This window comes from Carcharodon carcharias, chromosome 2, assembly GCF_017639515.1.
Source record: "Carcharodon carcharias isolate sCarCar2 chromosome 2, sCarCar2.pri, whole genome shotgun sequence".
NCBI lineage: Eukaryota > Metazoa > Chordata > Chondrichthyes > Lamniformes > Lamnidae > Carcharodon > Carcharodon carcharias.
In genome coordinates this window covers 66,966,815-66,994,331 of record NC_054468.1, presented here as the reverse complement: position 1 = coordinate 66,994,331, position 27,517 = coordinate 66,966,815, and the positions used below count along the sequence as shown (strand labels likewise).

Here is a 27,517-nt window from a genome sequence, read left to right as displayed (position 1 = left end):
GTGCGAGGTAATGCATTTGGGGAGGGAAAATAAAGCAAGGGAATACTCAATAAACGGGAATTATTGAGAGGGGTTGAGGAAGTGAGAGACCTTGGACTGCATGTCCACAGTTCCTTGAAGTTGGCAGGACAGGTGGGCAGGGTGATCCAGAAAGCAAATGGAATGTTTTCCTTTATTGAGCGAGGTATTGAATACAAAAGCAGGGATGTGATGATGCAACTGTATAAAACACTGGTTGGGCCACAACTGGAATTATGTGTACAGTTCTGGTCCACATTACAGGAAGGACATAATTGCTCTGGAGAGAGTGCAGAGGAGATTTACAAGAATGTTGCCAGGGTTTGAAAATTGCAGCTATGAGGAGAGACTGGGGTTGTTTTCCTTAGAACAGAGGAAACTAAGGAGTGACCGAATTGATGTGTAAAAATTAAGAGGGGCCTAGATAGGGTAGACGGGAAAGACTTGTTTCCCCTCGGTGAGGGGTCAATTACCAGGAAACATAGATTTAAGGTGTTTGGTCGAAGGATTAGAGGGGACATGAGGACAAACCTTTTCAGCCAGAGGGTGGTGGGAATCTGGAATTCACTGTCTTAGTTGGAGTTTGAGGCTGAAACACTCAACTCATTTAAAAGGTACCTGGATCTGCACCTGAAGTGGTGTAATCTGCAAGGCTATGGACCAGGTGCTGGAAAATGGGATTAGAGCGGCCAGTTTCTTTTTTCTCTTTTTGGCCTGCGCAGACACGGTGGCCTGAATGGCCTCTTTCTGCACCATAACTTTTCTATGGTTCTATATTCCTTATTTGAAAATAGACATTCCTTGAAAGGAAAAGTTGAAAATTTATGCCCAAATTGCGATCATGTTACAAACGTTAATGAAGAAACACTGCCCTCAAATGGAGTAACAAAAAAATTCACTTTGCAGAAACATGAGCAGATACCTGAGTTTTGTAGGCATAAGTGTAATTTGACTATCCAGACACATGCAGGCATTGTCATTGACAGTAGTCTGGTGCATTACCCCAGTGGACTTGTAAGTCTAGACATACAGGGCAGAATTTTGAGGTTCAGCACCACTGTTTAGCCTCACATGCAGCAAGCAGTGAATCAGAAACTCTCAGGTACAGCAAATCTCAGGAAATTCTGTTCAGAGTCACTAGGTTATCTGAGTTTTCAAAGCAGCATGATTGAAGTCAATCACGTTCTTACTTGATGTCCATGTGCATATATTTCCCAGAAGTTACAGGACAGCAATTAGGAGAAGGAGTTCGATTCTCATGTTCAAATCCCCCATGATCTCACCCCTGCCTATCTCTCTATCCTCCTCCACCCCTACAACTCTGAGGACTCTGTGTTACTTCTGCGCATCTCCCACTTCCTTTGCCCCCACCATTGTCAGCCATGCATTGAGCTACCTAACCCCTAAATTCTGGAATTCCCTCCCCAAATGCCTTTGCCTCTCAATCTATCTCTCTTCCTTTAAGAAGCTGTTTCAAACATACCTCACCCGCCCAAATTCCCCTTCTTTGGCTCAGTGTCAACTTTGGTCTGATTATGCTCTTGTGAAGCACTTTGGGAGGTTTTACGCATTAAAGGCATTATATAGATGAAAGTTGTTGTTGCTGAACCCTGATTTGGCTTTTTTCTCCCCATTCTTAGCCCTAGGGCAGCGACAACAACTGTAGCACGCTAATTGCTGTGAAATGAAAGTCGCCATAGTCCCAGAAGACAGTAGGCTGCGCTCTCAGAGACGACTGGTGATGAGTTTAACCTGAGGATCACCACACCTCAGGCGAGGGGCCAGGTTGAGAAGATGAATGACCTCATGGATAACTTCAGCCGGTACGGGAATGAACAGTAATTGTTGTAGCTGATCATTGGCTTTACACTAGTGAATCCTATTTCAAAAGTTTCACAGAATTTCCTTTAGAACAATTTGCCTGAAATCAGTGCAACCAGTACAAAGAAAAAATCATAGAATTTTAAGTGCAAATTATGTCTGGTGCAACTCGAGTTTTGGGGATCTTTTCTGCCAGTTTTCAGCCAATCACATCCCGCCAATCATAAAATGACTGTGAGGAAGACCGATTTTTAGTAGGCAGGTTCCTGACTGACCTTTAAGTTTGGGGGCATAGGGGAATCGGGGTGGGGGGAGGAGTGGGGATCGGGGGTTGGATGTTGAGGAATACGGTGCCCATATAATCCAACTCTATAAAATAATTTTTTTGATGAGTAAACCCATTTTCAGCTGTTTTAATCAAACCACATCTGATTATATTGGGTATTATTTATTTAAGCAAATTTTTTTTTTTGAAAAATTATATTTTAGAATGCTGCCCCAATTGCCCTGGTTCATGGCAAATTTTAAGTTTGGTGAAAGTCAAAAAAGAGCCCTTCCCAAAACAGGTAGATTTAAACTGCACCCAGATCGCAAATGGTGGCCAAAGCAGAAACTCTGCAGTCTTCAAACTGAATTTTTGTGGCCAAGGATTTTCTTGCTGCCCCGTTCACTTTTAAACTATATAATCAGCTTAAAAGAAGAAGATGGTCGATCAGGCACTGTTAATTTAATAAAAGTACCATTGAACTCTGTATTTGTGTTTGAACATCAGAATCAGCATCCAAGAAGTAGAAAGATATTAATCCCACCTTGATACTGGAACAGCTGACCAAAGACAGCATCTGAACTGGTCTTTTCTGTCCTGGAGACAGATCTCCTTGCAGCCCATGAGACTGTTTTAGGAGAATGGAGAATATCCTCTCTCAGGGAGAAGTCATCCTGCTAACTTCTATATGCACACGCATACACACACACACACACACATGTGCACGCACACACACACACACATGTGCACGCACACACACACATGCACACGCACACATACACACGCACATGCACACATACAGCAAAGTCTACTGTAAAGTACTGCACTAAGAAAGGACAATGTGCAACACACCAACTCCAGAATTAGTGTTGAAATAAAAGGAGGGTGAAGCTGCAAGAGACCTAGGAGTTATATAGAAAAGTCAAAGTTCAACATGTTCAACCAATGCAGAGCAGCAAACCACAAAGCCAAGAGAAATTAAAAACCAAGAAGTTGCAGATACTGGAAATATCAAACAAGAAACAAAAATGCTAGAAAAAAAAACAGCAAATCAAGCAGTAGCTGTGAAGGAAACAGATGACATAACAGTTCAGGAGTTCACATGAGGAAGATATTCAAACATTAGAGATAGAGTAGAGTCACAAGGCTGATCCCAGCCATGGAGGTCAAAGTTGCAGGGAAAAGCTGGAGAAACCTGGGCTTTTAAGCTTTGGAAGTCAACATCCGAGAAAGGCATTCTAGACAGGAACACAAGATAGTAAATAGCATGGAAAAAGTAAATCAAGAAAATTACCTTGTGTGAGTAGGACAACAATCACAGGTTCACACTAGTAAAAGGGAAATTCAGGATTAACATCGAAGACATTTTTATTCGAACCCTTTGAATTCATTCTCAGATAGATTAGTAAAGGCAAAGGAATCATTTAAGAACCAAATGAACGGAGAGGATTTCAAGACAATTCTGGGTGGACTGACTGACCGACCTTATGAAGTTTTGAAGTTGTTCATTACTGTGATTGACAGTTTAGCTCCATGTTGTCTTTTGAAAGGGTTAGCTTGACAGCAGCTTGATGTTACTGTACAGAGTCCGCCAACATTACCTGCCTCAGAGCTTGTGCTATTTATAATGCAACCTGTTTTTGGATAAGTTCAAGTAACTTCATAAAATACTTCATGTTATAGCCATATGTTTTTGAAATCTATTGTACTTACTGGAAATCTTGTGTTATCTGCTTATGCTTTCTAGTATTTGCCAGCAACTCTACCAGAGTGTCAGAGGCATCCTTCACCAGCAGAGGACATGGGGTATTGAAACTTTCCAAGGAATAATTAACCACTTCCAAATACTCTGGAAAATATTAAAAATTAAGTCCTGAATTTATTTCTGGTTTCTCTGGTGACAATTTAACAGAAATTTCAAATGGTGACTGAACTTGGACTTTTTCTGACTTTTACAGCTAAGTATGTTTAGACAGCTAGTCAGGTACGTGACCAAGTTAAAATGTCTAGATCTGCAAATGAAACAGTCAGTCAGCTACAGAGATTCAGAATAATGACAACTAGGCAGGTCCTAAAACTTCTCTTATATTAAAACCTATTTATTAAAATCAGCCACAGAAGTTCATCCTAACACACTGTAAATTGTACATTAGATGGGAATAATCTATTCACACCAAATAACCAAAAAAAGGGCAAGATTTTTACCTTGTTGGCTGGGTGGCCTGGGAGCAGTTGGGAAACCGACTGCCGCCCACGATCAGGCCCTGACCGCGATTTCACGCTGGCTGGCCAATGAACAGCCAGCCAGCATGAATCGTGTGCTGCAATGCTGAGCGCCAAGGGGACGGGGTTGGCGGGTGAGCATGGACATTTGTGCATGTGTGTGAGTGTGTGCACTGAAAGCTCCCTGAAGGCACAGAGCTGCCTCAGGGAGCTGAAGATTTTTAAAAACATAAATAAAGAAATTTTAAAATGTTAAAAACATGTCCCCTCAAGTCACATGAGCAGGGACATGTTATAAATGAGCTTTCAACACTTTTATTTTATTTTCAATTCCTGTTAGAAAAATCAGATTTACTTAATCGATTAAGGACCTTAACAGACCTCTTAATTGTCGGCGGGCGTGCTGCTGCCCCTTGCGCGTGCCCGCCGAGTGAAATATCACGAGAGTGTGCGATGACGTCAGGATGCTCACCCGACGTCATTGCGCACTATTTTACTCTCATTCGGGTCGAGAGCATGCCTGTCTGACGAGAGAAAATTTCTGCCCATGGTTAAAAAACAAAACCAGATGAATCTTGTGGCAGCAAATGGAAAATGTTCCAATTTTTTTTGGATCAACCTCTCAAAGTCAGGTTTGATGTGTTTAATGCTGGAGAAGGTTCTTTTGGTTACCCAAACCCCATTTCAGAAGAGCCTCGTGCTTGTAATAGGGTTAATTTCTGATTTTCTTATTAGTAATTGGTATCTCTTTGTAAGTTAGCTAAGGAAGTGCCCAGTGATGGACTACTGCAGTGCTGTTAACCCATCTCTTTCAGAAAATGGGTTTAGAATACCTAAAGTACCTTTATTTTAAGAGAGAGAAATTTATTTATTTTGTTCTCCCACAACTAGATATTAGAAATCATGCAGATGGGAATGTAGCAAAAGCAAATATGTGAACTTTACTCAGAGATTTGCTCAGTATGAGATAACTGATGGTGCTCCCTTGAAAGCAATGAGCAGCTGGGCTGTTTGCGACAAGAGGCAAAATGACAAACTATCATTGATGGCTGCTGATTTCACATTGGGAATGGCAGCCAGCCAGCAATAGTAGGCTTTGTATAAATATGCCTTTTTTGCTCATAAAGGTGCAGAATTCCATTTCTGGGGAACGGAAGTGTCAGCGTTCAAGGTATCAGCACTGGCTCAGTGACAGCATATTTGCCTTTGAGTCAAAAGATTCTGCGTTCAAGCCACATTCCAGAGATGCAGTACACAATATAGGCTGGCACATCTATGCAGAGAGAGGGGTGCACTGATGAAGGAGCTACCATTGGATGAGATATTAAGCCAAGGCCTTGACAACTCTCTCAGGTAGATGTAAAACTCCCATTAAACTATTTAAAGAGTAGGGAAACTTCCCTGTTGCTCTAGCTAATATCTATTTTTCAGGTAACCCCACTAAAAACAGATAATCTGGATGTTTATCTCAACGTTGTTTGTTGGTCCTTGCTATGCATAAATTGGCTGCCCCCTTTCCCTATATTACAACAGTGACCACACTTCAAAAGTACTTCATTGACTGTGAAATGCCTTGGAACATCCTAAAGCTGTGAAAGATGTTAGATAAAATTGAGATATCATTTTTTTTAACCCAAGTAAGGTAAAGCATGGGCTACATCCAAAGTGAGTTTATTTCTGCCTTAATAACTGCCTCAACAATCACCCCACCATTGCAACAATTTTTCCTCTCCAAGCCTCAAAGGGCAAGAAGTCCAAATTGTCTCAAATCAATGGCAGCTTTGTTTTGTGAATGCGACTGTTCCAAACTCATTAGAAAGATGAATGTTATCGTGTACATTGGACAAGTTAATTTTCATCTCATCAATCTATGCTATATTCAAAGTTGGGTCCAGATTTTCGCTGCTGGATCGGGGGCACAGAAACAGGACATTTCCCAGCTCTGCCAGTCTGAATCAGGAGACAGAGGCCCAAAAGTTGGAATTCTCATTCCAGGGGGATGGGGGGTATTGGCTGGATTAGAAATTGGGCTAACTACTCCCAGAACAAGTGCGGAGGCTGCCAGGTGCGGAGTCAGATTGGGCGGAAGCCCTTTCTCTGTGCACTGACACTTCGTTGAATATATTAAAAAATTGGACAAAACAAAAAACATTACTCCAGCCCTCACCCCTCACCCCTCACCCCCACATACTCGCCATGCCCATTCATACCAACCTATGCTACCTCATGTCCTTCACCCATCCCCATAGCCCCTCTTACACCCTATGCCACCTCATGCCCCTCTATCAATCTCCTATGGCCCTTCATACACCCTATGCCAACCTTTTCCCCTCTACCACCCCTTATGACCCCTCATACACCCGTGCCAACCCATGCCCCCATTAATTCACAACATCCTATCCAGCCCCATGTCGATATAGTGCCAACTCATGCCAACCCATACTCCCCATCCTTTTCCCTTACCCTCTCAATGCTAACTCACCTAGTATCTACCATGGGCAACCTTCAGGAACCATGCTGACATAAAATGAAGTTGTGTGTCTATTGATGACATCACTATTTTAAAAATCACTCTCATTGATTATAAACCATTCAAGACAATGAAATTCCTTCAACCAATCTCTTATGAAAACAAACAATTCTGTTTATAACTACTTAATCAAACTGCTCACTTAATATGTACCCCAATGTGATAATGTTAGGTTGTAAAAATCAGTCATGTAGCAAAAGTCCTATTATGATAGATTTTTTTAAAACTCAACACTTTTTAAATTTTATAGCTTAGCAGATATAAACCCTTTGATAGCATTCACAGTTCTAATGAGCTTTTATGGCTGCAATGAATTTTGGCAATTCCAATGAGTTTTAACAGTTCTTTAACAGTTCCTTGACCGTTCTTTGACAGCTTGAGCAGTTCCATTGAATTTATGCACTTTTTACAACCATATCTACTTTTAACAATCCCAAAAGGCACCTAACATGTCCAAAAGGGTACTTGGCCTGTCCCAAAAGGTGCCTTATCTCCCCCAAAGATGCCCTGGAACCATATCCAAAGGGATACCTTACCTCTCCAAAAGTTTATCCAAGCATATCCACAGGGTTCAGACCTGCTCCTACCAGGTCTAATCTGTACACTTCAGGTTTCAGAAATCACATGAATGAAGGCAGCTGCTGATTTATATGGGCATCTGCCTTCATGAACCACAGGTGTACATCTTAGAACCTGTTCGCATTGCACCACCGCGCCACCCCCAACAAAAATTGTCAGAGTCCAGGTTCAGGGGTGGGATTTCCCGATTTGAGCCTCTGTTAGCATTTTTGTGCAGATAAAAAATCAGGCCTTGGTGTCTGGAGGTAATGCGTTAACCTTATGTCTACCCAATACAATTTCTAGTGAGATATAAATGGGAATATATTTATACCAGCAGGCTCACTTAAATTCAGATAATAATAAAAAACAAATGTCAATATTTTTGAATATATTTTGAATATTTTCAAGTTAACACAACAGCACTTGTCAAGGCAGTAATGCTAATACTGAAACTCTGGTCATATTGCTGCTACCAAACTGAGATCAGCAACTGCAGTATGGGTTCCAGCTAAGTCGTATCCCATTTACGCTACCTGATTGAAGTCCAATTTCCTGTGCTGGACAAAGATCTATACATGCTTGGTTGTATATTTGAACACAAATGCATCAGATAACAAAGGACTCATTTTAACACAGTGTATTTGAAAATAACGAGTAAAATCAGCAACTGGTGCTCTACTTGTTTTTTTATACCTCTCTTTCTCTGTCCTCACACAAAATAACTTTCTGAAGTTTGTTTTATATACCTAACTTCCTCCTCCCCTACTTGACGTGGGAGGAGTCACAACTCCACCTTCTCACCACTCAGTCAGGAAGACCATAACCTCACCACACACTATATACTGCTACTGAGGATAAAGGAGGAAGCTGCAAGCATAATAAACATGTGCTACACAGAGACATAAAGACACTTCTGAAATAACTAATATATATATCTTGTAAACTGATACTGTAGCTAATCATTTGCACAATATTACATAACGAGTTACACTGTGCTATTTCAGATCCATTTAAGATAGCAGCAATGAGCAGCAAGTTTTCAATTTAAAAGAAAAAGAAAAAACTTGCATTTGTCTCACATTTTACATGACTTCTAGTCAATTAAACACTTTTGACATGCAGTTACTATTGTAACGATAGAAATACGACAGCCAATATGCCCACAGCAAACTCTCACAATCAGCAATGACGTTAGTGACCAGATCAGTTTCAGATGTTGGTTTACAAACATACAAAATTGATCGGCAGGAAAAGCCCATCAGATCTATTAAACCTGCCTGTGTGTTTAGGGATAAATGTTGGTCAGGACATCAGGAAAACTCCCTGCTCTTTTTCAAATAGTGCCCTGGAATCCTTTATGTCTGAAAGGGGAGACATTGAAACAGCAGCTCAATTAGTGGCATAATGGGTAAATGCAACACATGTGTGGTACTCAATTACACAGGTTAAAAGGTCCCAGGTTTGAAAACTACTCCGTGCTGAATAAGGAAAAAAAAACAATCAGGGTTCCTGTTCTTAATTTTTACCTTTGTTTGGAGTCAGCTTCCTTAGGAGAGTAGTGAAGAAATAGATGCAACACTTATAGCTTGGATAATGGCATGACAGCACTCACCCGGAAAGTTGACGACAGCTTGCACTGGTGCACTGGATGCAACGGCAGCATGGACCAGATGTGGGTACTTCAGTCTAAACCACGCTGCAAGGGATCCTGGATAAGAACCTCCAAAAGCAATCCACTTGTTAAGGGTAAGGTTCATTTTCACATCCACCTTAGCCCGAAAGTGGGCAAGGTCTGCGAGCGCCTGATCAGAACGGAGGTATTGAAGATTTGAAATGCTCAAATCCCTTGAAGAAAATTTCAACAAACACAGCATGAGGGTTAATGTAGGATTATAGGATCTGAATTAGGACAATTTTATGTTTTCATTGACATTGTTTACAACCCTGTCCAACTGTGTCATTGGCAAATTTAGACATGCGATTTTCTATCCTATCATTTAATTCAGCAATAAACATGGTGAATTGTTAAGGCACCAGCACAAATCCTTGTAGGACAGCTCTAGTAACATCCTACCAATTAGAGTGCCTGCCCATTGTCCCTACACTCTGTTTCCTGCTGTTCAATTTCTTCATGAAGTCAATAACTTGCTTCAATGTTTGCTAAGATTCTTATTTTACCAAAATTACTTTACCAAATGCCTTCTGGAAGACAATATAAATAACACCCATAGGCTTTCCACTGTCCAGGTCTTTAGTCACCTCTTCAAAGAACACAAACAGGTTCATCAAGTGTGACCTATCTTTTACAAGTCATTGTTGGCTCTCTCTGATCAGCTGAAAATTTTTGTGATATTCAGTCACTCTATCTTTAATTATAGACCATAGTAATTTCAGACAACAGATGTTAGGCTAACTGGTCTATAATTCCACAGTTTTCCTCTCAACTTTCTTAAATAGCAGAGTGAAATGCACAATTTTCCAATCTAAAGGAATGGTTGCCAAATTGAGAGAACTTTGGAAACTTACAGTTAGGGCCTATGGAATGGTCTCACCTGCTTCCTTTAAATTCCTGGGACTGAAACCATCTGGTCCTGGGGATTTGTCACTTCTCACTGCCAATATTTTCTTTGTTACTGTTATTTGTTAATTTTGGTGAGTCCTTGTACCTGATACAATATTATTTTCTTTGCAATCTCTGACTTGCAGACCTCTTCGTCTACAGTTAAATACTGACTCAAAGTCCAGATTTTCAGCCTTGAGGCAAGAATCATGAGTTGGGCCATTTCCCAACACTGTAATCCTACTTTCTGCCCAGCAGTGCCTGCCCACATTATTTTTAACATGGGGTGGTGAGGTGCAGGCAGGAGTCGGGGTCACCGCTTCCAAAAACAGGCCCAAGACAGGAATGGATGCAGTCAGATGCCGAGGTGGACAGTTTAAAAAGTCTGCCTCAGTTCCCTGGGACAGCAGCCCAGTTTGGTTGATCAATATGAGACCCCCTCCCATTCTCCCCAGCCCCCTCACCCACATGCCCACTCACCTACTCATCCCCCATGCCCACTCACCCATTATCCACTATATACAGGACTCTTTGAGCCCTATAATAACATTCGGAATCTTTGAGATGCTCATGAAATTGTCAAGGTAAATAAACATTCACTTCAGAAACATAGTTCTTTTAAGTGGCTATAAAAATGTAAAGATAAACAAATTCACAGTCCCCCTCGACAGCTGTGTCAAGAAAATCTGCTGAGCTGAATCCAATCATAGGCTTGGAGCTCAGCCAAACATTCATAATGAGATTCTATTGCACAGCTACATAAAGAAAGTCCCTACGGCCAAATACATTAAGGCCTTTGAAGTCTTTGAAAGGCCTCAGCCATCTGTTCCAGGTTAAAAGCAGGGGAACAGGCGTTTGAGCTATCAGTCAAAGAAAAGATTAAATCACCGGGGAACACTGACAGTGGCAAATATCAATGAAGAAGAGTACTTTATCTAATGCATTTGAACACTTCACCACATCCACAATGATGGTCAATTTAATGGTCACTTACCTTTTAAGAACAAAGCCTTATAATTAATCACTGCCAGCACACATTAAACCTCCTGATATCCACAGGGAAGATATCCTCCTCAAAGAACACCAAATGGCTGACAGCTAACCAAAATAGGACCTCAAAAAAAAAACTGCGCACCTGTCAAATTCCTGTAGCTGCGACTGGAGCATACTCCACACCCTACAAACTGATGACAGCTCCACCTCTTGATGGCTCGCCTCCTGGTTGACTGCAAACATCACCAATTGCAACCTGGTGACTGACTCGAGTAGTGAACTCCCAGGGGTTTCAATCCTTCATGGAAAATCTGGATAACCCTCAACCATTTGAAGATGGGCTGGGGAAGATTTGGCCATTTGCTTCACAAGTGGAATATGAGGAACAGTGCAAATTGTGGTTGTGGCAATCCACATCAAACTATTGCCCATATACTGAACTTGAGAGATCCATTCCTGGTGACACCACAACCATTCGTATTGTGTCACCTGAAGCCATTGAATGCATTGCTAACCTTGACATCAAACTATAACTGCCTCCCTAGTCATACGAAAAAAATTAATCACTGCATTTAAAGCATAGTTAACTTATCAATCAGTATTACATTACGATATGTGAGATTGTCAATACCTTTTGAGCTTACCTGTAAAAAGGTTCCTGACTCAGATAAGGGATCACCCATGATCCACGACATCTCTGAGATGCTGTGACCGTGTCTCCTTCAGAAGCTGGTCTGATTCCATCAATATTGTTGGGGGTCTGAAATGCCCACCCCCGCAATGAAGCTGGCAAGGTTGGGAGAGTTTTGTGTGGGCTCATTATCTGTATCCTCGCCATGCCGTTAAAAATTGCCAGCGACAGGAATGAGGGTGTGAATATGGGAATTGGGTCCCACCCACCATTTTAGAAACTTGCCCATCTTTGTTTCAACACAGACAGAGGCATGGAAATCTGGTCCAAATTAATTATTCAACCTGTTCGCCATTTCTTTATTTTCATTAACAAGTTATCAAGGGGCCTACATTACTCTGAGCACCCTCTTCCTCCATACTTGTAAAACTTTTCATGTTGATTTTGCAAGTTTATTTCCACAGTCCCTTTTCATAATTCTCACTGGCCAGAATGTTTCCCTCGTCAGGCAGGCTAGGCGGGAGCGAGCGGGGACAGTCGGGAAGCTGACTGCTGCCCGTGATCGGCTCCGCACCCCGATTTCATGCGGGTGGGCCAATTAAGGCCTGCCCTGCGTGGATGACGAGCGGCAGCACTCAGCACTACCTGTGTGGGCAGGGGCAGGAGGGTGAGCGGGGCCTGGTGGCAGTTTGTGCATTCGCGTGAAAGAGCACTTCAATCTCTCTGAGGCACGGAGTGCTTTTTAAAAAAATTAATAAAGACGGTAAAAATTTTAAAAATCATGCCCCCTCATGAGATGGGACATGTTTTTACTTCCAAAATAAGGTTTTTATTTAACGTTTATTTGCTTAAGGAAACATCATCCTGCTTGTGGATGAGGTTTCCTAAAAAATATAAAGGCCATCAAATTCTGCCCACTATCTCTTTTGCCACCCTTTGGTGTTCCTTGTATCTTTCTATTTTCAGGAACAGTGCTAAATTCTGCATTCTCGTATTTTTTTTACTTTAGTTTTTTTTATCGCTTACCCTTTAATCATCCATTGCTGCCTTTTTAGGCTAATGGAACTCTTTCCCCTTAAGAGGTAAAAACTGGTTTTGTATCTAATTAAATTCTTTCATGAACACCTCCCTTCTCTCTCTTCTGTCACTTTTCATGGCACTGTCTCATTGGTATCAGCCTTCCCTAAATCTAGAATCTTGGTAGTTGTTTCCCGATTCTTCCTTTCAAACATTATGTTGAACTCAATTATGTTATAATTGCTATTAGTTAAATTACTTAGCATTATAACACCTTCTCTAGACCCATTTTTTGTTTCTTTATTTGTCCAATTACCACTTCTTTTTTGCCTTGCACCATCCTCTTTTGTTATTTAATATCTCCTGCCTTCTAACCTATCACAGATCTCCCCTTTTATTCTTCATTCCCCTCTCTTCCCCCGCCTCTTAACCTGCTATAAACCTGTTATATCTCTAAATCTTTCCAGTTCTGATGATAAACCATCAACCGGAACTGTAACTTTGTCCTTCTTTCTGCAGATGCTGTCTGACCTATTGAGTATTTCCAAAGTTTTCTGTTTTTAAGATGGACCCTAACCATCTCTCCTTAACGTTGAATAGAAGTACCACCATCATTGTGTCCTCTACCATCAACATCCTGGGGGGGTCACCATAGTGCAGAATCTCAACTGGAATAACTGGTTAGGTGCTTTGGCTACTAATACAAGTTAAAGGCTGGGAATTCTGCACTTCCTGACTGCCGAAAGCCTCTCCATCACTCACAAGGCACAAGTCAGGAGTGTGATGGAATACTTGTCATTTGCACTCTAGAAACTCAACACAATCCAAGACAAAGCAGCCTGTTTGACTGGCACTCCAGCCACCACCGTAAACATTAACTCCCACCGGTGCACCATGACTATAATGTGTACCATCTACAAGATCAACTGTAGCAACTCACCTAAGCTCCTTCAACAGTATCTTCTAAACCCAAAACCGCTCAGAAGAACAAGGACAGCAGGTGCATGGGAGCACCACAACCTGCAAGGTCCCCTGTAAGTCATACACTATCTGGACTTGGATATATATTTTCGTTCATTCTTCATCGCTGGCTCAAAATCCTGGAACTCCCTGCCTGTCAGCACTGTGGGTATACCTAACACATGGATTTCAACAACATCAACATCTCATATTTCTATAGCACCTTTGATGGAATATAAAGCATCAAGGCACTTCACAGGAGCTTTATCAAAGCAAGTAAGACACTGAGCCACATGAGCTAAAGTTAGTCAGATTACCAAAAGCTTGGACAAAGAGGTGGGTTTTAAGGAATGTTTTCACAAGGTCAATTTGGAATGAACAATAAGTTCTGGCTATGACAGCAACACCCACATTCCAAAAAATACATATAATAAAGAAACAAGAATACCTGTTATGCTTTTTAAATAATATTTGAATCCTAGCCATTCAGAATGCCTGTCCATCTCACTCAGGCCTCCTACAGCAGATTTGTTAATTTTTGAAGAATGAATGGTTTATTTTTATATTTATTAGTTTCCGTTAAGCAATGATTTTCCTCTGAAACTATCACACTAGAGTTTGATTCTAACCTTATTACAGTAGTAGCATTGCACCAGGAAAACTTCTTCATCCCAAGGACTGCAGAAGACACAGAGAGAACAGAAACACCCAAGTTGTACATGATGTATGCAACTCACATGGTCTCTTGTATAGTACATAGGTTCATTGAATAGAATGGTTACAGCGCAGAATGAGGCCATTTGGCCTGTCATGTCTGTGTTGGCCCTCTGAAAGAGCAATTAGCCTTTTCCCTGTGACCCTGCACATTTTTCCTTTTCAAATAATGATCCAATTTCCTTTTGAAAGCTTCTATTGACCCTGCCTCCACCACACTCTCAGTCAGTGCATTTGAGAACCTAGCCACTTGTTCTACGAAAAAGCTTTCTCCATGTCACCCCAGTTCCATATCATTCTGTCTTGTACTACTACAGCTATCATGACTAAAATCTAAGTCATTTTTGCCTTTCTCATACAATTCTGAAACTGGAAGTGTGTCACTTGTTTTTTGCTTTTCTTCTTGAATATCTTATACTGACTGCTTTTTGCCAACTATAGGAACATACGGATATACGAACATACAAATTAGGCGCAGGAGTAGGCCACTCGGTCCCTCGAGCCTGCGGTGCCATTCAATAAGATCATGGCTGATCTAACTGTAACCTCAACCCCACATTCCTGCCTACCCCCTTTCACCAAGAATCAATCTAGCTCTGCCTTAAAAATATTCAAAGACTCTGCATCTGCCCCGCCTTTTAAGGAAGAGAGTTCCAAAGACTCACAACCCTCTGAGAGAAAAAATTCTCCTAATCTCTATCTTAAATGAATGATCCCTTTTTTAAACAGTGACCCTGGTTCTGGTTTCTCCCACAAGAGGAAACATCCTCTCCACATCCACCCTGTCAAGACTGCTCAGAGTCTTAAAGGTTTCAATCAAGTTGCCACTTACTCTTCTAAATTCCAGTGGATACAAGCCTAACCTGTCCAATCTTTGCTCATAAAACAACTCCTTATAAGACAACTTGCTTCCAACTCAGTTACATCTTTCCTTAAATAAGGAGACCGCTACTGTACACAATACCCCAGATGTGGTTTCACCACTGCCCCATACAACTGAAACATAACCTCCCTACTTCTGTATTCAATTCCCCTCACAATAAATGATAACATTCTATTAGCTTTCCAAATTTCTAGCTGTTCCTGCATTATAGCCTTTTGTGATTCATGCACTAGGACATCCAAATCCTTCTGAATCTCAGAGCTCTGCAATCTCTCACCATTTAGATTTTATTCTTCCTGCCAAAATGAACAATTTCACATTTGCCCACATTATACTCCATTTGCCAGATCTTTGCCCACTCACTTAACCTATCTATATCTTTTTGTAGCCTCCTTATGACCTTTTCACAACTTAGGCCAGGATTTTCCATTGGCAATTTGGGGGTGGGGCCAACTACGTCATCTCGGTCCATTTAAATTTTCAGGAAGGTGGGTGGACAGTGAAATCAGCTGTCCGCCCGCTGACCTGTCAATGGTCAATTAAGGCCATTGACAGGCTTATTAAGATTGTTAAAGAAAGGCTGGCAGGCAGGCCAGGAGCCCCAGCGGGCTCCTGATTATTCATGAAACTTCATCCACTGGCGGGATGGGGTTTCATGTCCGTTTTTAAAAAGTTTCATAAAGTTTATGTATTTCTTATTAATATGTCCCATCTCGTGTGACATTGTCACATGAGGGGGACATGTTAATAATTTTAATAATTTTTTATTTTTGGAGTTTTTTTACATGTCAGTAATCTCCCTGAGACAGCACTTGGTCTCAGGGAGCAGTGAGCTCTTTTGCGTGCATGCGCGGAAGAGTGCACTTTGACAGTTGGGGATTTCCTCCCCCCACTGCACAGGAAGTGCATAGCGCATAATGTTTTCTGTCGGGCAGGTGTCTGGGCGGGCCTTAATTGGCTCGCCCACTCAAAGCGGCAGTGGGCCCCGTTTTGGCAGTAGGGTTCAGCTGCCCGCCCGTCACTGAGCCGGTGGGGCCCGGCCGCCCACCAAGGGCAAAATTTTGCCCGTACTTTCTTACCTATCTTTGGTCCTTTCATCCAAGTAATTTATATAAATCGTAAAAAATTGAGGCCCCAGTATTGATCCCTGTGGCACACCATTCGTCACTTCCTGCCAACTAGAAAAAGACCCATTTATGCCTACTTGCAGTTTCCTGTTAACTTGTGTAATTATATGCTTTTTCTTTAAGTCTGATACTGTCTTTAACTTTTTTAGTTAACCATGGATGATGGGCCCTCCCCTTGGAATTTTTCTTCCTCATTGGAATGTATATATTCTGTATATTCTGAAATATCCCTTTAAATGTCTGCCACTGAACCTCTATTGACTTACCTCTTAACCCCATTTTCCACTTCACTTTAGCTAGCTTTGCTTTCATGCCCTCATAATTGCCCTTATTTAAGTTTAAAGTATTAGTCTTGTACGCACTTGTTTCTTCCTCAAAATGAATGTAAAATTCAACTATATTATGATCACTGCTACCTAGGGGTGCCATCACTATGAAGTTGTCAATTAATCCTATCTCACTGCTTAATACTAGGTCTAGTGTAGCCTGCTCTGTGATTGACTCCAGAATGCGCTGTTCTAAGGGATATCCTGAAAACATTCTATGAATTCCTCATCTACACTACCTTTGCCCACCTGATATTTCCAGTATATATGTAGATTAAAATCCCCCATGATTAATGCTGTACCTTTCTGACAAGCTCCCATGATCTCTTCTTTTCTACTCTGTCCTGCCACGTAATTACAGTTAGGATGCCTGCCAACTCCCACAAATGACTTCTTATTTTTGTCATTTCTCATCTCAATCCAAACTACTTCTACATCCTGGTTTCCTGAACTTAGGTCATCCCTCTCTAATGTGCTAAATACCATCATTAATTAACAGAGCTACCCCTCCACCTTTTCCTAACTTCCTGGTCTTCCTAAATGTCATGTACCGTTCAATATTTAGGTCCCAGTCTATGGGGAGAATTTTCTCCCTGTCGGGTGGGCCGGTTGGGAGCAGGCATGAAGCCAATTGGCACTCGTGATCAGCTGCGTGCCGCCATTTTATGTGGTGGGTCAATTAAGGCCCACCCAGTGTGACGCATGCCCGGTAGCACTCAGCGGTACCTGTTTGGGCAGGGCGAGGAGGGAGAGTTGGGGTCTGCGCTCTTTCGTGCATGTAAGCAAAAGAGTGCAGAAATCTTCCTGAGGCCTCAGGGAGATTAACTTCAGTTTTAAAGTTTAAAATAAAGAAAGTTGAAAATCATTTACACATGTCCCCATATGACAGTGCCACATGAACTGGGATATGTTTATAAAATGTTTGAAAAATTTTTATTAATTTAATAAACCCTTCATGACACATCATCCCGCCCGTGGATGAGGTTTCATGAAAAATGCGAAGGCCCCCTGGGTTCTTCACCTGCCCGCCAACCTTAGGGTTGGATGGGCAGCCCTGTCCAATTGGTTAATTAGATTTTTAATGGCCTTAACAGGCCTTTGACAGTTCGGTGGGCGCGCAGCCAACTCTGGTACGTGCCCGTCGAATGATAAATTGGCATGATGCATGGTGACATTGGGATGCAGGTCCCCCGTCACCGTGCATCATTTTATGTGTTGGTGTGCGAGGCCCATGCCTGCACCCCGAACAGAAAATTCTGACCTATGTCATCCTGTAGCCATGTCTCTGTAATTGCTATCAGATCAAACTTATTTATTCCTATTTGCGCAAACAATTCATCAGTTTTGTTTTTAATGCTATGTGCATTTAGATACAGAGCCTGTAGTTTTGTCCTTTTATTATTTTTGTAGCATCTAGCTTTATCTGCTGATTTACTCTTATAATTGTATTCTCTGTCCCTTCCTGTCACAGTCTGTTTATCATTTCCTATTTTAATATCTTTCCCTTTTGCCTTGTCTCTACTCTTTGGTTTAACACATCTTCCCAAATTTGATCCCTTGCCCCCACTATACAGTTTAAAACCCTCTCTACTTTCCTAGTTATGCGGCTTGTGAGGATACCAGCCCCAGCATGGTTCTGGTGCAGACCATCCCAATGGTACAAATCCCACTTTCCTCAATACTGGTGCCAGTGCCCCACAAACCAGAACCCACCTCCCACACCAATCCTTCAGCCACGCATTAATTTCTCTAATCTTATTTGTCCTATGCCAGTTTGCATGTGGCTGAGGTAAAAATCCAGAAATTATTACCTTTGAGGTTCTGCTTCTTAACTTGGCTCTTCATATTGACTATGCAGAGACTCCTTCCTCATCCTGCAAATGTCGTTTGGTATCTACATGGACCGTGACACTGGATCCTCCTACTCCCACTGCAAATTCCTCGCCAGTTCTGAGCAGATATCCCAAACCTTGGCACCGGGCAGGCAATACAGCCACCTGGACTCTTGCTCTTTGCTGCTGAGAACAGAGTCAATCTCCCTCACTATACTGTCCCCCACTACCACTACATTCCTTTTTGCTCCCCCTACTTCAATGGCTTCCTGTACCATGGTGCCATGGTCAGTTTGCTCATCCATCCTGCAGCCCCTGCTCTCATCCAAACAAGCTGAGAGAACCTCAAACCTGCTGGACAATTGCAAAGCCTCACACTCCTACACTCCTGCCCTCTGCCTCACTCGTAGCCACACCCTCCTGTCCCTGACCACTGACCAAATCAGAAGACTCTATCCTAAGTGGTGTGACTGCCCCCAGGTAACTTTCCCCCTCCCTGACGTGTCGTGGAGTGGGCAGCTCAGCCTCCAGCTCAATGACTCTGAGCCGAAGTTCGTCAAGCCGCAAGCACTTACTGCAAATCACATATGAGCTCCCATACGCTGCAGCCTTGAATAATCATCTGTACTACCACTTTAATGTGTTTTAAATAATTACTTAATTATTTTAATCACTTATTTATGTTGCTCTCTTATATATTTTATTAACTTTGCCACCAATTTATGCGCTATTTTAAACTTTAGGGATAGAATAGAAATTATCTACTTACCAGATACTCACCAAACAGCTAGCTCCTTTCCCTACAGTAGAGCAAAAACCAATTCCTGTGGGGTGAGAAAGATAGAAAAAGGAAACAAACATCTTCTTCCCCCTACACCAAACTCCCCCTCTCACCAAACTCCAAGTCTTCACTCAGCTAGCTCAGCTGCACTCTGTTTTAACTATTAACATCATGACAATTATTTTTGCTGTGTCCAATTTTAAATTATAAAATTATAAATTTTATTTATGAATATGGATACTCCACATGTTACAAGGGCACAAAATTGTCTTATGTCTGTACTGATGAAATGTTTCTGGTCACAATTTTCTCCACACAATAACCAATTCAGGTCAGAAATTCCTGCTTGAGTTATCAAAATATCTAAGTGGGCAGAATAATGGTAGGTGAAATCTAACACAAACAAATTTAAAGTAAAACACATGGGAAGGAAAATGGGCAACATAAACACACAATGAATAATGTTGAAATAGATGAGGAGGTAGTTGAGAGATGCCACACGGCTCCAGGGACCTGGGTTCAATCCTAACCTCAGGTGTCTGTCTGTGTGGAGTTTGCAGGTTCTCTCCATGTGTGCATGGATTTTAGGTTTCATCCCACTATCTAAAGACGTGTTGGTCAGATGGATTGGCTGCAGTAAATTTTCCCCCAGTGTGTGTGTCTGTCTGTTTGTGTGTACCCTGTGATGGACTGGTCCTGGGTGTACCCCGACCAATGCCCACAGCCTGTCGGGATAGGCTCCGACTCCCCTTGACCCTGAATTGGTTGAAGCGGTTCTGAAAAAATGAGTGAGTGAGCGAGAGTAGTTGAAAGAGGCCAGAGAATCTTCATCAACTGGGATAATCAACACACCCAGTAGTACAGAGTAGCAGTCAACAAAGCCAATAGAATAAAAGCAAAATACTGGAAATCTGAAATAAAAACAGAAAAAGAATACTTCTCTTTAGCTCTGAAGGAGACTCATATGGACTTAAAACATTAACTTTGTTTCTCTCTCCACATATGCTGCCAGACGTGCTGAGTTTTTCAAGCATGTTCAAGCATCCCACCGCAAACCACCCACCTCCCCCCGCCCCCAACCCCCATCTCCGCGATTCATAGACCCTAGATGGACAACCATTGACTTAAAGAAAATCTTTGCTGGCAAGCCTGCAAGAGGTATGTGGGAAGCTATTAGCGAGCTGAACAGCAAGTGCTGATCCTTCGCCATGGAGAGCAAAATCCAGGTCATTTGGATGAAGCAATGATAGAGAAATTAAGATGCACCAGTTGGCCTTCCACTTTCATGGATTATCTTACGATCTTGACATTCAATCAAAATAATCCAAGCTGCAATTCTTGTCATTAAGATATAATAGCAGTTGTAAGACTGGGAATACATGTTCAGAAAGGCATTGATTCAAGTGAATTAAAATGGTTTGAAGTTCATTTATGCAAGTCACTCATGCAACAGTTACTGCACCACTTCCATTCTGTCACGTTTCTCTCCAAAATCTAATGGAAAAAGTGAAAGAATTGCCTTTCTTGATTACCTCAGGAGCACAGCATACATGATTAACACAGGTAGAAAGAATGCATTACTACTTTAAAAATAAAAGAATAAGAAGGTGTCAGGTGAAGAATATGAAATATAGCACTGTAGTGCTTGAATAATAATACACTAAAAGTATTACAGTATGGGCATTAATTGCATTTGTTTTTCCACTTAATGCTTGATCTCAACTAAATTACACAGGACGATGCAGAGCAAGGACTGTGGCATTCAACAGCTGAGGAAAAATGGAGGGAGTACAAGTCAGAAGAGACAACAATGACCATGTGGTGCCTGGTGGACCCCAGGAGCTAGCTAACTTCCAGGGATACTTGTGATCACCTGGAAGCAGTCTGTATAATCCCATCAGCTCAGCTGTCCGACCAGGCAAATGGAAAAGCTAAAAATACAAAGTAAAAGGGGAATTTTACCCAAATATCATAAAAATAGTTAAAAAATAAAACAAGCACAACGTCTTAAACCTACATTGTTGGCTGACTTTTTCCATAAAATCGATGCTCTATAAGTATACAGAGGGCACCTAACTTTTCTGCAAATGTTAACCAGGCACCATAGTCCATCCATGCAGGGTTTGCAGTTCCCTCTCCACCAATCATCAGAAAGACAGGACCCCCAGTCTGATAAAATGTATCGTTGATATAAAATCTCTGGGAAAATAAAAGCAAAGATGAACTAGTACTGGTTTGTCATATTTATTTGAAATTTACTCTAAATGTACACTCATTATTACTTCAAAAATATTAAATTCTAAAATTAATTACTGAACGAAAGACCAAGAAACTAGACCAACATTTTGCATCATCACCAATAACAGCAATAAGTCATAACTACGACAGTCAGTCTCTTGGAAGTAGACTCCTGTTATTTTATGGTAGATTATTCCAACTAAAAAAGAACAGTCATAACCAAATGGCTTGGCCAAGACACTGTACCCTCAAGCATATTAAGCACATCAGTCATACAAATGTTCACATAATTACATATAGGCAATTACCTGATACTGCTGCCACAATGGTTTAAAAGGTGCTCCTGTATGCTACCCTTTGGAGATGGACAAAACTGGATTTTTGGCTAATTGTACTGTCATTGTGAGCCTTTGTAACGTTAGTACACCAATACACCATTTTAAGAGATCTCAAGTAGCATAGTTTTCTTATTAAGTTAACAAGTTACTACCAATGTATTTGCTGTGTGTACTGCTTACCCCATTATAAAGCAGCTGGCCAAAGTAATCGATACCTTTCCTTATTATGGACTGAGTTAAAAAGATCCTGGACTTGGCACAGAGTGCTCAATTGGGCCTTTGGTCCACTGTTCAATACCTGCAACATTCTGCACATGTCCATGGAGAGGTTGAGAAGGTGAGCAACTAACAAGATTCTGCATATGTGTGAATGATCCAAGTTATGTTAAGCTGGTACATTACCTGGTGTTGCTTTATGTTGCATCATAATTTTACCCTGTAATATGTGAGTAAAGTTTGCAAGATGGCCAGCAAACATGAAGTAACAAGCGGGTGGTGGCATAGCGGTGTTGTCACTGACTAGTATTCCAGAAACCCAGGGTAATGCTCTCCCACCATGGCAGATGGTGAAATTTGAATTCAATAAAAATTGGGAATTAAAAGTCTGATGGCAACCGTTGTCGTAAAAACTCATCTGGTTCACTGATATCCTTTAGGGATGGAAGTCTGATGTCCTTACGTGTCTGGCCTACATGTGACTCCAGACCCACAGAAATGTGGTTGACTCTTAATTGAACAAGGGCAATTAGGGACGAGCAATAAATGTTGGCCTAGCCAGCGATACCCACATCCCACGAATGAATAAAAAAACGGATTCCACTACTACCAAAAGGTAGACGAAACCATTACTCTGGAACAGAAATTCATGATGACACTGATGAGAAGGCAGTAACTATAGCAAATTCACTTGGCCTTCCACTAATGACTATGTACACCATCAAGAAGAACAAAGATAAGATAAAAGCTAGTGGCCAAATTTGTAACTTTTGGCCAGGACATTGTTCGAATTTGAATGAACTCTCCAAAGAAGTCCATGTAGAATATCTCCTAAACACACCGCTTCTTGGTAATACTGCCATGTTCAAGGCTTACTTACTACCTGTGTGCGACTTCACACAACTCATCAAGCTGACAATACCCAAGTTCTAGCATGACTACAACATTGTTCAGGCAATTAACAACATTGCAAATGCTTGGAAGGAGGTAAAACAGTCAACCATAAGTGGTGTTTGGTATAAGTGGTGTTTCTTGAAGGTGTTCATGACTTCTGCAGCTTCAACGAGCCTATTGAATCTATTTGTCAAGACATGGTCAACAAGGTAGGATTTTCTGAAGTTGATCAAGATAATGAAGAGAAGGTGCTGGAGTCCTATGGCCAACAAGGAGCTGATGCAGCTTCAGTAGAAACGAGTGGTATCAGGGAAAGGTGAAGAGGAGGAAGTATTCCAAAGCAAGCAACCAACAATGCAATGCATGTTAGAGGCTTTCAAACTCATTGATTGAAATTTTTTGAAGATAATAATTCCTATTTGGAAAGAAGTTTAAAGGTCAGCAGAGAGAGTTAAAAAGGTCATCAGCTGCTACAGGGAGTTGTACCAGGTTAAGCAAAAGCATAACAGCTTAGTTGAGCATTCTTTAAACAGGCTTGGCTACCAAAACACGAGACAGAAGAAAATCCTCCACCTTCCATCTCCGAGTAACTCCTTCCAACCTCATTGATGTGACTGCTACTTGTTTTTGTGTATTGTGCATTGTGTTTTGTTTATATTTGGCTTATAAATGAAGCATATTTCATGTTTATATGATATATTGAGGCCGAAAATCTTGGGTTGAAAATGCATCTCCTGGTATTATATAAGTTTAAATGGGAAAATTTGCTTTGATCTATGTCACGAAGCGATATTAATGTGTATAATGTTATTGGAAATTATTTTTTAAAATAGAATTCAAGTGGGAGGTCTTTGTCTAGGTTTGTGTCTGTGCATGTCTTAACTGGATTAAAACCAGCTAGTCTGGATGCTTTGGTGCATAGTAGTTTTGAGATGTTAATTGGGTGAACAGTCAGGAGAATAGTAAGGAAAAGTGTTCATTTACATTTGTTTTATAAACCATTCAAGACTGCAGGTAAAATCTTGTACCTAGCTAGAAGAAGCCAAACAATGTGTTTATTTTTTCAGCTTACTAATAAAATTGGTGCTATGAAAGGGGTTTTATTGTTGGAAGAGCTGAAGTTCAAAAGACCTAGTGATACATTGGAAAATTTGCATTCAAAGGGAAAGCTAGGTATATAAACAAAAGAGTTTGTGTGTGTAAGGTAGAGGCATTTAAGACCTAACCAGCCTGTATGCATCCAACCAAGCTATGAAGGAACCTCATTTGGAATTCATAAGGTCAAATTTGCTTCTCCTGGTGTCTATTTAAAGTATATGGGTCACTGTTGCCTTAGTGGAGATTTACCTGGGGCTGATTAATTTGGGGATTTGTTAAAAAGTTATTATCATAGCAATTTGTAGCCACGTGTATGTGTTTAGTTTGTTTCTAAATTATTAAATGTTTAATTTAGTTTTATATAAAAACCAAGAGGCTCGGCAGTCTTATTCCTACTGAATTCAAGGTCTGTTTCTCAAAATTACAAATTGCAAAAATGGACTATGACAGTTGTTTCAAGTTTCCCTCTGGGATTTGAACAACTTAGCCTTTGCCATCGGCAATGTCATAATATATAAGTCATATCAATTTAAGTAATGGTTTCCAGAAACTTATCAACTACTTAAAATGCGGTGTTCCTGTATAAAACAATTTTGAGATAAGGTCACAGGAGACAATGGAACAAGAAAATACAATTTGACTCATTTGCAGTTGACTATCAAATTATCAATGTTTTCTACCCTTTAAGCCCTAGGTGGAAACTTATGCATAAGTATTCCAGGATTCACAAAGGCAATAAAAAAAAACTCTGCACTATTCATTAGGGCTTAGATTTCTGCTACTCAATCCTGAACTTGCACCATGCATAACCAACATTACCACATGCCCAATATTCTTGTATTGCAGAATTTAATAACTTATTTCCTTATATTTTGTTTTATTCATTCATGGGATGTGGGAATCACTGGCTACACCAGCATGTAATTGCTAATTACTCTTGAGAAGGTGGTGGTGAGCTGCCTTTTTGAACCACTGCCGTCCAGGTGGTGTAGGTACACCCACAATGCTGTTAGGGACAGAGTTCCAGGATTTTGACCCAGCGACAATGAAGGAACGGTGATATATTTCCAAGTCAGGGTGGTGAGTGGTTTTAGAGGAACTTCCGGGTGGTGATGTCCCCATGTGTCTGCTGCCCTTGTCCTTCTAGATGTAGCGGTTGTGGGTTTGGAAGATGCTGTCTAAGGTTTGGTGAGTTTCTGCAGTGCACCTTGTAGATGGTACACACTGCTGCCACTGTGCGTCAGTGATGGAGAGAGTGAATATTTGTGGAAGGGATGCCAATCAAGCTGGCTGCTTTGACTTGGATGGTATCAAGCTTCTTGAGTGTTGTTGGAGTTGCACTCATCCAGACAAGTGGGGAATATTCCATCACACTCCTGACTTGTGCCTTGTAGATGGTGCACAGGCTTTGGGGAGTCAGGAGGTGAGTTACTTATTGCAGGATTCCTAGCCTCCGATAGATCTTATAGTGGAAATTATGAAAAATCTCAGTTAAAACAATAACACAGGCTCTGTAAAGCAAGTTTTTGTATATTTTCATTATTATTTCAATAAAGCTGTATTAAGTTAAAGCCGAGTTATAGGTGATTAAATCACATGACTATATATTATATAGAATATTCTGGGAACTGAAGACTTGCCACATTATAGTAACAAGCCTTTTGTTAAAAATCAGCGATACTTTTTTGAAAATATAGCGCAGAAAATCCTGTATCCCCTTACAGTCTATTTTATATGTAGATATGTGTATATCTTTTAACAGAGAACAACCACTGGAATACGTTGGACAATTTATTATTCACTCAAATCCTCTGTACTTCTGGAATGAGTAAATACTTTCGTTCATGCAAGAAAGATTACCTGTTTCCAAACCCTCCCATCAGCGGCGTTGAAATGATCCAGTTTCTGGATGAACCATTGCTCAGAACCTCTAAAATGCGGTCTCTGCCGTAAAATTCTGAGGTACCTCGATTTATGAAAACCTAAAGCACACCATTCACAGGAAACCAAAAGAACAATTGACAGCACAAAACGAGTCATCCTCATCACCACTATAGCTGCACTACAAAGTCAGGGTCATAATCATTATATGGAGACGTTTATCATGATTATGAAACCTGATGAAAAGCAAAAACTATTTGGATCAGCGGACGCTAGAATAGTGACATCTGGCAGCCGCATCGTGTACTTTCATTTCAACTTACTACTCGTGATTAATAACGTAACACTCCGAGAAGAATTGGCAGTCAAAGTAATAATCACAATTGTACTGCTTCGGCATCACAACTGACTGAGTGACATCACAAAGCTGTTAGAATTAAGTTCTAAGAATAAGTAATGCGTTTGTAAAACACTGACACATTAGATATATCCCATATAATTCTCCTTTACTCCTCCCAAAAATAAGATTTAGACTTCAAACTTGGAATCTAATCCTCTTCCCATTTGCTCCAACAGTGAAAGTGACAGTCTCCATGGATTTTCATGGAGCACATCTTAAGATCAGTCTTCAACTATTTCTTTAACTCCTAACTCCTCAGTAGTGGTCTAGTTATTACCAAATGTAAACACTTTTGCTGCTACCTCACAGGCAATCAAGCGGATTTTAAAAATATTATATCCTATTGTTTAGTGTGGTGTATTTTGTTCATGGTCACATGGTATTCTAAATTAGAGTCATATTTGCAGACCCAGAGTTTTTAAGTCTGCTGCCAGCCTGTTGAAAACATATTTACCATAAATGCTTTGAGCTGGCCATTTTCTGGGATCTAAATCAAGAGACTGCTGTAAAAGGCCATTATGAAATAATTTGTACTTATATGGCATTTTTACACATCCTTAGAAGGTCCTGAAAATCTTACAAGCAATACTGTTAGAAATGCAGCTAATGTTGTCATGTATTACATAGAATTAGGGCGTGATTTTCAGGCCCCACCTCCCCTCCCGCACCCCCACCCCCAGCCAGGATCATCTGGTCCTGCCAAAAGTCAAAAGTCAATGGACTTTAGGCTGGGCCACCAGGCCCTGCATCCTGAACTTAGATTGAATTTATAGCACAGAAACAAGCCATTTGGCCCTATCAGTCTGTGCCTTCTCCTTATTTCATCTAACCCAATCTGCACATCCTGTTGTTCCTTTCTCTCATTCACTTACCTAGCATGTTATTTTCTTCAGCTACCCTACATAATAGTAACTTTCATATTCTAATCACAATTGTGTAAAGATGTTTCTCCTGAATTCTTAATTGGATTAATTAGTGACTATCTTGTATTGATGGGCCTTAGTTTTGGACTCCCCACAAATGCAAAAATCTTCTGTACGTCTACCCTGTTAAAACCTTCATAACTCCAATTTGGTCACCCTTGAGCATTCTCTTTTCTGGAGAAAAGAGCCCCATCCTGTTCAAGCTTTCCTGGTAGTATAACCAGGAAAAACCTCTCAGGTGTTTTATTGCTTATAATTCTTCTTCAGTGTCTCTATATCCTTTTCAT

At 40.9% G+C, this 27,517-nt stretch overlaps 1 protein-coding gene across 1 annotated transcript in view; it reads right to left on the bottom strand.

Annotated features, from left to right (window-relative positions):
- The window catches only part of prss16 (serine protease 16), a 72,118-nt gene extending 44,932 nt beyond the window's left edge, over positions 1–27,186 (bottom strand). The window contains exons 1-5 of the mRNA XM_041205418.1: positions 27,180–27,186; positions 25,887–26,008; positions 21,260–21,441; positions 9,031–9,263; positions 3,818–3,953 (exon numbers count right to left, since the gene is read on the bottom strand). Of these exons, the coding sequence (XP_041061352.1) occupies positions 3,818–3,953; positions 9,031–9,263; positions 21,260–21,441; positions 25,887–26,008; positions 27,180–27,186 (680 nt within the window). The remainder of the gene's footprint in view (positions 1–3,817; positions 3,954–9,030; positions 9,264–21,259; positions 21,442–25,886; positions 26,009–27,179) is intronic.
- Between the last annotated feature and the right edge of the window lie 331 nt (positions 27,187–27,517).